General features: G+C 44.2%; 1 protein-coding gene across 3 annotated transcripts in view; it reads left to right on the top strand.

Annotated features, from left to right (window-relative positions):
* LOC121324266 (brain-enriched guanylate kinase-associated protein-like) overlaps positions 1-8,643 on the top strand; it is a 34,981-nt gene extending 26,338 nt beyond the window's left edge. For 2 of the 3 annotated variants that reach the window (XM_041265966.1, XM_041265967.1), the window contains 3 exons: positions 1,621-1,728; positions 4,593-4,676; positions 5,578-8,643. In XM_041265966.1, the coding sequence (XP_041121900.1) occupies positions 1,621-1,728; positions 4,593-4,676; positions 5,578-6,924 (1,539 nt within the window). In that variant the 3' untranslated portion in view covers positions 6,925-8,643. The remainder of the gene's footprint in view (positions 1-1,620; positions 1,729-4,592; positions 4,677-5,577) is intronic. The other variant, XM_041265968.1, reaches the window with a different exon arrangement.
* The last annotated feature ends 1,489 nt before the right edge of the window (positions 8,644-10,132 follow it).

The raw sequence follows: 10,132 nt of genomic DNA on the forward strand, positions 1-10,132 counted from the left end.
TAAACAGATAATTAGAAATAGTGAGTCCATTTTTACAAAAAGGACATAAATACCTATTATGTCCTTTAAATACATTTTCTGTGTGTGTGTGTATATATATATATATATATATATATATATATATATATATATATATATATATATATAGATAGATATGTATACATTCAACGTTCAACCAGTCCACCCTTTTGTGCTGCCTGACAGGTTGCCATGGCAATCCAATGAATATTGAATAAGAAGCTAAATGAATCGGGTATAGCTGGAGGGGGTTCAGACAGAATTGAATGAAAGGGTGTCTGTAGCTGTCCTGTATTTTAATATACAGAACTAATTCATTTGTCAGCCTTGGTCTGGAATGTATCACAGCTGTTTGCTTAGTGAAAGCCTCTTGTCTAAAAGAGAACAATAGAGATGGTTGGAGGTGGCGTGGCACACCTTCAGTGACGTGGAATACAACTGCCCAGTCTGAAGAGCTTAGGGCAGCGTTAACTTTAACAGAAGAAATGTTTGGGAGTTTGCTGTCAAAATCAGAATAGGGTTCCCCCTACAAATGATAGGCTCAGTGTTGCCCTGTTTGTGCTGCAGTTAAACCAGTGGACTGTAGCCCTCGTAAAAGTTCACCACTGTATATTACTGTATAAAACTGCGGAAATGTGAAGTAGATCTCTGCAGAGTGTTCTGAGGAGCATCTTGTGTGTTTAGTGTTTCTATTAACAATGGCTTTGAAAAATGTAAATCAAGTAAACAGAATCATAGCAAACAATGCCTGGGTTCAGCACTTCTGTATTAACAAGGCTCACACATGGAGATTAGAGAAAGGGGCATTCAGAACAGAAAACAGGAGGTGCTGTTTTACACAGACAATTGTGAGAGTCTGGAACCAATTCCCCAGTAGTGTTGTTGAAGCTGACACCCTGGGATCCTTCAAGAAGCTGCTTGATGAGATTCTGGGATCAATAAGCTACTAACAACCAAACGAGCAAGATGGTGCCAAATGGCCTCCTCTCGTATGTAACCTTTCTTGTGTTCTTATGTTCTAATATATCTGGCATTTTTGTCAATAGAATCGTTAGAAACAGTCAAACAAACGGCATGAGACTTCTTATTGAGCCACATTTTCAAAGCCTGGACTCCAGACTTTAATTAACTCCTACTGTTTGAAGACAGAACATCTGTTAACTTAACAAAACTTGACCCGAACAACAGAGTTCTGTATTTCGGGTCACTTTAGCAGTCTGTTTAAGATCATTCTGATGATAACATAGCTGCAGAAGACTACAACTGTTGCAGAGCCTGCAAACCCCATGATTTTCGAGGCATTGTGTCCTTGTCAGAGTTGGGGTGTCTGTGCTGATAAGACACCCTGTGTAACTGCAGATACTAGCAGGTTTGATATGGGCTGCTTGGGCCTGCATTGAAAGTGCTGTATTAGCCACTCTCTTGACCCCACAACAGTCGTTTACAGAACACAATTCAAAGCAGCAGAAATGGTTTCTGTTTACTTTTCATTTAAAATGCCATATCTCTCTTTTGTTGTTGCTGACGCCTGCTTTCTTTTTATTTCGGCAAACCTTTTGTATTCCCTTTAAAATGAAATGATTTGTCTTGTCACTCCTCCAGTCACAGCGCGACGATGACGACAAGAGAGCTCTGAGCCACGAGATCATTGTTCTGAATAATCACCTCATGGAAGCCAAGATAACCATCGATAAACTCCGGGAGGATAATGTGAGTATGGAAACCAGGCTCTCAACTCATTTTCAATGCAGTTTCACAGCCCATATTGCCCTGGTATCATATTGTTTTCCCACCAGATCATATAACAAATCATCAGGAGTTACCGGGATTCATTCAGCACAATTATATTAGATTATATGGGATCACAGAGACCCAATGTAAATGCAGCCGTACAGGGAGAGGTTTCAACCTTTCGGATCTCTGCCTTTAGTTTTTTTGTTTTTTTTTTAACGCACTTTGCAATATCCTGTGTTGCCAGCCACCACCTGACACATTTATTAACAAAATAGGTGCATCCTTGTATATTGTAAACCCTCCATGTATGTAATATCCTGGAGATGTTCCCATGCACTGTTGTCTGAATGATTTTTCTCTCTCTCTCTCTCTCTCTCTCTCTCTCTCTCTCTCTCTCTCTCTCTCTCTCTCTATATATATATATATATATATATATATATATATATATATTCAGTCCCAATGAAGCAGCCCAGCATGTTCCTTTAGCCGCTCCCTTCTTTGCTGTGATCAGACTCTGATGTGCCTCAGCAGTCAAAAGCCTTGCTAAAATGCACCTTTCATTCCCTGCTTCTGAGTTACAGACATGCAATTGAAAGCTGCAGAGCACACCTTTGCCCCCATTGCCCTCACTTCACAGTGTGTTTCAGAGGAGGGCCGAGCTGGGAAATAGCAGGGAGTGGAACACTCTGTGCTAAGAGCTAGAGTCAGGCAGAACGGAGGCAGCTTTCCATTTTCTGTCAGGGTTTGATTGAAGTCTCCGACTAGTGATTTCTTGTCCATGCATGCCTTCCGCCTGTTAGTATTTTATATCTTCAGTGTATATATTTGCATTTATATATATGCATTGAATGAATTTTAAAGGGTCTTGCTTTCTGCAAACATACCCCAGCTAGCACGAAATGTCTAGTTGCAACCGGTACACGTATTTGACCCCAAGACCCGACTGCAATGTTTTTTTGAGAGCTGCGTGCTCAATCAGCACTGCTAACCATTCTGCCAGTTGGGATAATGCCAGAGATTTATTGACAGTTGTCATCAATACACATGAACTGTGAGATACATTGCAGCATGCCTGATGTAACCGGGTTTGTCATTCGGACAGCGTCAGGGAAGCAAGGGGTTTAAGTTGACAATGCTGAGCCCATGATGAGCGATAAGCAGGGAGGTGGACTCCCCTCAGCACGACACAGGCCACACACAGGCTTGTACGTGTCTCAACAATGTGAATGCCACCCGTTGCTACTAAATGATTGAGAGGTTCTGGAGTTACACCTGCCTGACTCGGTCTGCTGTTACACTTGGTGCTGTGTTTACACAGGAACCTGGTTGTGGAGGGAGGGGAAGACAGGAGTGGAAATAATATGCTCATTGAGATCAATTCCTATGAACAACGCTGTTTGGGTTAGAGTTAGGGTTAGGGTTAGGGTTAGTCTCTTCTCTGCGCTGATGACAGTAAAGGGTTAGGGTTAGGGTTAGGGTTAGTCTCTTCTCTGTGCTGATGACAGTAAAGGGTTAGGGTTAGTCTCTTCTCTGCGCTGATGACAGTAAAGGGTTAGGGTTAGGGTTAGTCTCTTCTCTGCGCTGATGACAGTAAAGGGTTAGGGTTAGGGTTAGTCTCTTCTCTGTGCTGATGACAGTAAAGGGTTAGGGTTAGGGTTAGGGTTAGTCTTTTCTCTGTGCTGATGACAGTAAAGGGTTAGGGTTAGTCTCTTCTCTGCGCTGATGACAGTAAAGGGTTAGGGTTAGGGTTAGTCTCTTCTCTGTGCTGATGACAGTAAAGGGTTAGGGTTAGGGTTAGTCTCTTCTCTGCGCTGATGACAGTAAAGGGTTAGGGTTAGGGTTAGTCTCTTCTCTGTGCTGATGACAGTAAAGGGTTAGGGTTAGGGTTAGGGTTAGTCTCTTCTCTGCGCTGATGACAGTAAAGGGTTAGGGTTAGGGTTAGTCTCTTCTCTGTGCTGATGACAGTAAAGGGTTAGGGTTAGGGTTAGTCTCTTCTCTGTGCTGATGACAGTAAAGGGTTAGGGTTAGGGTTAGTCTCTTCTCTGTGCTGATGACAGTAAAGGGTTAGGGTTAGTCTCTTCTCTGTGCTGATGACAGTAAAGGGTTAGGGTTAGGGTTAGTCTCTTCTCTGTGCTGATGACAGTAAAGGGTTAGGGTTAGGGTTAGTCTCTTCTCTGTGCTGATGACAGTAAGGGTTAGGGTTAGGGTTAGTCTCTTCTCTGTGCTGATGACAGTAAAGGGTTAGGGTTAGGGTTAGTCTCTTCTCTGTGCTGATGACAGTAAAAGGTTAGGGTTAGGGTTAGTCTCTTCTCTGCGCTGATGACAGTAAAGGGTTAGGGTTAGGGTTAGTCTCTTCTCTGCGCTGATGACAGTAAAGGGTTAGGGTTAGGGTTAGTCTCTTCTCTGTGCTGATGACAGTAAAGGGTTAGGGTTAGGGTTAGTCTCTTCTCTGTGCTGATGACAGTAAAGGGTTAGGGTTAGGGTTAGTCTCTTCTCTGTGCTGATGACAGTAAAGGGTTAGGGTTAGGGTTAGTCTCTTCTCTGTGCTGATGACAGTAAAGGGTTAGGGTTAGGGTTAGTCTCTTCTCTGTGCTGATGACAGTAAAGGGTTAGGGTTAGGGTTAGTCTCTACTCTGTGCTGATGACAGTAAGGGTTAGGGTTAGGGTTAGTCTCTTCTCTGTGCTGATGACAGTAAAGGGTTAGGGTTAGGGTTAGTCTCTTCTCTGTGCTGATGACAGTAAAGGGATAGGGTTAGGGTTAGTCTCTTCTCTGTGCTGATGACAGTAAAGTGGCTGTGAGTTGTTGACCATGCTGGTATTCGTGCCTCTTCTCTTTTCAGGAGCTCTACAGGAAAGACTGCAATGTGGCTGCTCAGCTGTTTCAGTGTAGCAAATCCCATTACAGAGCCCACAAACTCTCAGAGGTGAATCTCTTTCTTTACTTGCCTTCAATTTTCACATTGCTGTCAGATTGCAATTCGTCAATCAATAGGTCAGTCAGCAATCCCTTTATTTATTTAACCAGCTTAACCCATTGAGAACAATTCGCAGGAATTATTTGACCATTAAAACATACAAGCTGTAGTTAATGTGCTGTAACAAATACAGTCTCACTACACACAGCACTTGAGTAAGAGCCACTGAAACATCGTAGTCTTAGTGCCATCATGAAAAACGAGAGGCAATTATGTGCGCTAAATATTCCTTGAGAGATGTGGGCAATGGAGTGGACTGTGCTAAAGACACTATTTCCTTGAAAGCAACACATGTCTTAAAGTGTACTGAGCTGCAAGATAAACACATCAATAAATAAAAACCTTTAAAGTTAATGCAAATGTGTGCATTATGGGAACAGAGCCATCTGCTGAATAATTAGAAAACTACCTGTCTGTCTTTAAACAGGTTTGATGTAATCTAATGCACATGTTCTTCTGTGCAACGGGTGTACTGCTGCTTACCTCTAGAATCTTGGACAGGACCCTATAAAGACGATGTAAGAGATGTTAGTGAATATGTATACATATAGTGAACCTTACCAGGTAAACGTCCACTAAAAAATAGTTAAAACACAATAAACTCCACATTGGGAAAGTAGCTGCAATGTTCTTGCATTGTGCTGCTATTTGTTTGACCTCAACACAACAGTATAGATTGTACTGAATGCAGGACAGGGAAGTACAATTGATTTCTGTCTCACCAGGCTAGCTGCCTATCTCCATTAGAGGCATCTATCTCCATTTGCAGTACCCTGCTAGAGTCTGGGGCGAGTTTGTCTCCCAAGTCTGTTTATTTAGAACTGTATTTCTTTCCTCTCTTTTACCACAGTTACCGAGTGAATTTCAGGAGCGAGTGAGCACCCACATGGAGAAGCATGGCTGTGGCATCTCGTTGCCTCTCTGTCACTCTCCCTACTCTGACAGTGTTCCTATTTCTGTTATCGCCAAGCTCCTGGAAAAGCCAGCGCCCAACAGCATGCCTGGTTCACACTCTTCCAGCCCGCTGTCCAGGGAGGGGAACTTTGCACAAAACAGCATGGGGAGCACAGAGAAGCTGAACCGGAAAAGCGTGTACAAGTCAGACCTGTACCGCAGTGACACAGCCCTGTACTGCCCCGACGAGAGGATGAGGGAGAGGAGGCAGAGTGTGGATCTGCATGTCAGGGACCCTGATAGGTTCCGGCCACAGAACTCCACAGACAGCACCACCGAGGAGGATGGCTTCCAGCTGAGCTTCTCGCACGAGCCCTTCAACGAGTTCACCCCCTCCCTGCCCCCCTCCAGCTCCTACTCCAGCTTCAGCGCGCAGTCCGATGAGAAGGGCCATGGCGCAAGCAGCACCCTCTCCTCGCCTCACCGAGCTCTTTACATGGACTGGAGGGACGAGAACTACGACAGAAAGAGCAGCTCGTCTTACGAGAAGGACAGCCCCGGCTTTCCCAAATCCAGGAGTTTCCAGCACATGGCGCAGGGCCACCAGAACGACTCCTCACCCGTTTACATCAGGACTGTCCCCACATGCTTCAGCGAGCCTTTCCACTCCCCGAGGACGGCCTCCCCCCACACACTCTACGGCGACAGCAGGAGCCCTGTCCACATCTCCGAGGAGGACCTGTCTAGACGCTGGAGGCAGCTGAGCGTGGAGGATGTCAACGCGTATTCTTACAGGAACCCAGGCAGGGTCTCACCCTACAGCTTCTCGGAGCAGCACTTCGCAATCGGACCGGCCAAGAGCAAGCTGGGCCACCTCTACAGCAGCTTCCAAGAAGGAGAAGATGTGTATCAGAGCCGGATTATGGACCCTGCCTGCTTTATGCCAACAAGCCCCAGCCTGGAGCGTGAAATAGGTCTCCGGTCACAGGAGAAGATGCAGATGTACAGACAGAGGGAGGATGACCAGAAGTCTGAAAGGAGCTTGTTTCACGGGAGCTCAAAGGATAAAGGCAGCACCAGCAGTGTGAAAAATGAATATGTCGACGTGAGCCCAAACAGCTCAGCTGAATCATTAAACCAAAGTTCACTGGAGGTTTTGGATCTCCAGCACTACAGCATGGAGCACGATTCCCCTTCCGCTCTGAGACAGAAATCTCCACAGTTCCAAAGATTTGGCACCCCGGGACTCTGCAGGAAGGACAGTCTCACGAAGGCACAGCTGTATGGGACACTGCTGAATTAAAGAGTCTCTTATAAAGAGTTTCTTATACAGAGCACGTGCTTTGAATCAGTGCTTTGTGCCGCAGAGAACCCAACAGTTAAGGGAATCGTTAAATGGCATAAAATAATTCCAGAGGTCGTGCAACCTGGAGAATTGACACCTGCAGATCTGGAGCTGTTTAAGGGAACCAAGCGCATGGGGTGGTTTGAAAGTGTGGTTTGAAAGGACACACACACCCAACGAAGCACGCTCCCCCTAACCCAGAGGCTGGGGCACTGGCAACTCTTCATCATCACTGCTCAGTCTTCATTTTGAGCAGATTTCATTTTTTTCAGAGATGCTTAAGTCTGTGCGTTCAAATAATTGAGTTGTTTTTTCAGAGGTATTGTTAGGGCTGTAACTTTCTGAAGACTGGATTTCTTTGTTGAGCATTCCTGGCATTCCCAGGTCAGCTTTTATTTTTGAATGCTCTGTACAGAAAAGGTCTTATTAGGAGAAACACAAGAGGCGTGCTGGGCATTGTGAAAGCAATAACATCGATGTTATAAAAGAAACCAAGGGCACAGTTACAATGCAAATATGGAGCCAGCTTTAAAACAAATGACTGTTACACAATATATTAGGGATGTGCAGAAGATTCAGACGTGCCTTTCCCTTTAAAATAAAGCAAAAACAAGCTGAACAGGGGAATCTTGTGGGATTATTTTAAATACACACCAGGGATTTGTCCAATCAGTCCAGTCTGAACAACACTGCTGTGTATTTCATTAACCCCTTCATTGCTCTTCACTGAGATTCATTAAACAGGCACGTTGCCCATTCCACCCTCTCTGTGCATTCTGTCTTAGCTTCAGTTGGCCAGCCCAGCCTGTCAGCTCTGCTCCTGATTCCAAACGTTGCGACAGGTGGTGTAAATAAATGTATAGTCTTGGGTATCTGGAGATTTTAGGCAGGCCATGATTATCTTCGTTCTTTTTTTGTGTATATTATTGAGGATATCTGCATGGGTCTTCTCCAGATACCTAACTGATACTGGTTGTCATTAGTTTCTCTCACTGTGCTGTTTTCTGCAATACCTCTGTGTAATACTGTGGATCGAATCACAGTTCTCGGACCGGGTCTCCTGTAAAGCCTTTTGTGCATGACATTCAAAGTGGAACCAGAGCGCCGTCCCACCCTACATGGGCATCACTGTCACTGCTTCCCTGAGAATCGACGACCTGGCTGTGCATCACATGACCTCATCGATTCACAGTGGAACCGGAGCGCTGTCCCTTCCTACATGGGCCTCACTGTCGCCGCTTCTACAGAAGGCATCTCATCAATCCATGTCACCTTCAAGAGCACAGGGGTCAGTAGTGGTTTTATACACTCGAGAGGAGCGGATAACCTGCAACGTAAAGACAGTTTCTCATAGACACTGAAAACCTTTTCTTGTGATTGTGCGTGCGTGCGTGCGTGCGTGCGTGCGTGCGTGCGTGCGTGCGTGCGTGCATCAGTGTTGTGTGTGTGTGTGCAGATATCTCACTTCATGATTGGTATTAATTTCCCTGCTCCATGATGTTCTTTGCTTTCTCTTCCCAATGTTTTCCCTTTCCTGTACTACCTCAGATTTGATTATCGTCTCACCATGAAAGGATTATCCAGCCGTTCTTTATATTTGCATTATTATGCATGTTTCTGTATTTTTTTGTTGTTGTTTTGTTTCTATGCATATTAAAGATCAATGCAGTACTTGCACTGGGACCTATTCAGTTGGGGACTTTGAAGTGTAAATTGCTTAATTGCTTTTAACCTGTTACAGTGAAGCTGGTCTTTTAACAGAACCCTGCACTTTAACTCATTTAAGCCAGAGGAATAGCTTAGGCATCTATTTTAATGATCTTAACAGTGGCTGGTCCAAATACAGCCACTTAAAACCAGTCTAATATGGACCAATATCTAAGTGTTTTGTGCCCTTCGAGGGACACAGCAACAGCATGTATGTTCAGATCACACAGAACGTATATCGCACTGAAGGGTGTTCAGAATAATACTGTTCAGATCATACAGAAAGGCTATAGCACTGAAGGGTGTTCAGAATAATACTGTTCAGATCATACAGAAAGTATACAGCACTGAAGGGTGTTCAGATCACTTAAACTCCTAGCATTCACTGAGCCTTGTTTCCAGTGTGTATTTGTAACCCTGCATCTCTCTGCCTGTAACTGTGGAGTTAGGGGATAAACAGATGTGACCAACAACCCCCCATCCCCCTCCTGGCAAGTCTGAAAACAATCCCTGAATAAAAGTTTAGTGCCAGTTACCAAGGAAACAGGCTCTATCTCTACATATTAGCAGCACGGGGGTGCTGCAGCATCCTGGTTTAAACTCCATGCTGCAGGGCTCTGCTTTGCGTTGTTTTCACATGAAATGCTCAGTAGAGAAGCTCTTGGGAAGGAAAGTGAAAGAGCTGATTGACACTGATTCAGCTGACAGCCACCTCTAGAGATGCTGCTCTTTCTCTGAAGCTCGTCTATGACAGTGTTCTGCACTGCAGAGAATGCAGGACAACATGCAGCATATATATATATATATATATATATATATATATATATATATATATATATATATATATATATATATATATATATATATATAAAATCTATCCCAGAATCCCTCCGCTCATACCGCACCTCAGCTCTGCCATTGCCAGGCCTGCGTTCCAGTGCTTCTTGTTCTAAGGTGCATTGGCCAATCTTCTGAAATGCCTGTCACAATATGAAACACAGCAGAATATTCCGCAATAGCATACCTTCTGCAAGCCATTCCCAAGAGACTGATTAATATTGTGTAGCAAGGACAGGGGAATGCTGCCTTGCTCAGGGTTCATTACTTTGTTCTTGTTCATTATTGAAAGATGTTACGAAAGCCAGAGATGTCTTCAGCAAGCTTCAGCCTAGCCAAACATTAACTATTACCTTTTAATAGTAACTTTTACACACTGAACAACTAAAAAATACAAATACATACAAATACAACCCACAAAGAGTGCTGATTTTTAGCAGGACTGTTTAAACAATTCCTCAGGCTTAAAAGCAAACACATTTTTAAAACTGTATTTAATGAAGTTCAATACCCTAAGATCTGATCTCATATGTACCCATAACAGATTACCAGACTCATCCTGAAGTTCAGCGTGCTTTTCCCCGCATCCCATATTACATTGGTTTGGGTCACTTTCTAACCC

This window comes from Polyodon spathula, chromosome 12, assembly GCF_017654505.1.
Source record: "Polyodon spathula isolate WHYD16114869_AA chromosome 12, ASM1765450v1, whole genome shotgun sequence".
NCBI classification, from domain to species: Eukaryota; Metazoa; Chordata; class Actinopteri; order Acipenseriformes; family Polyodontidae; genus Polyodon; species Polyodon spathula.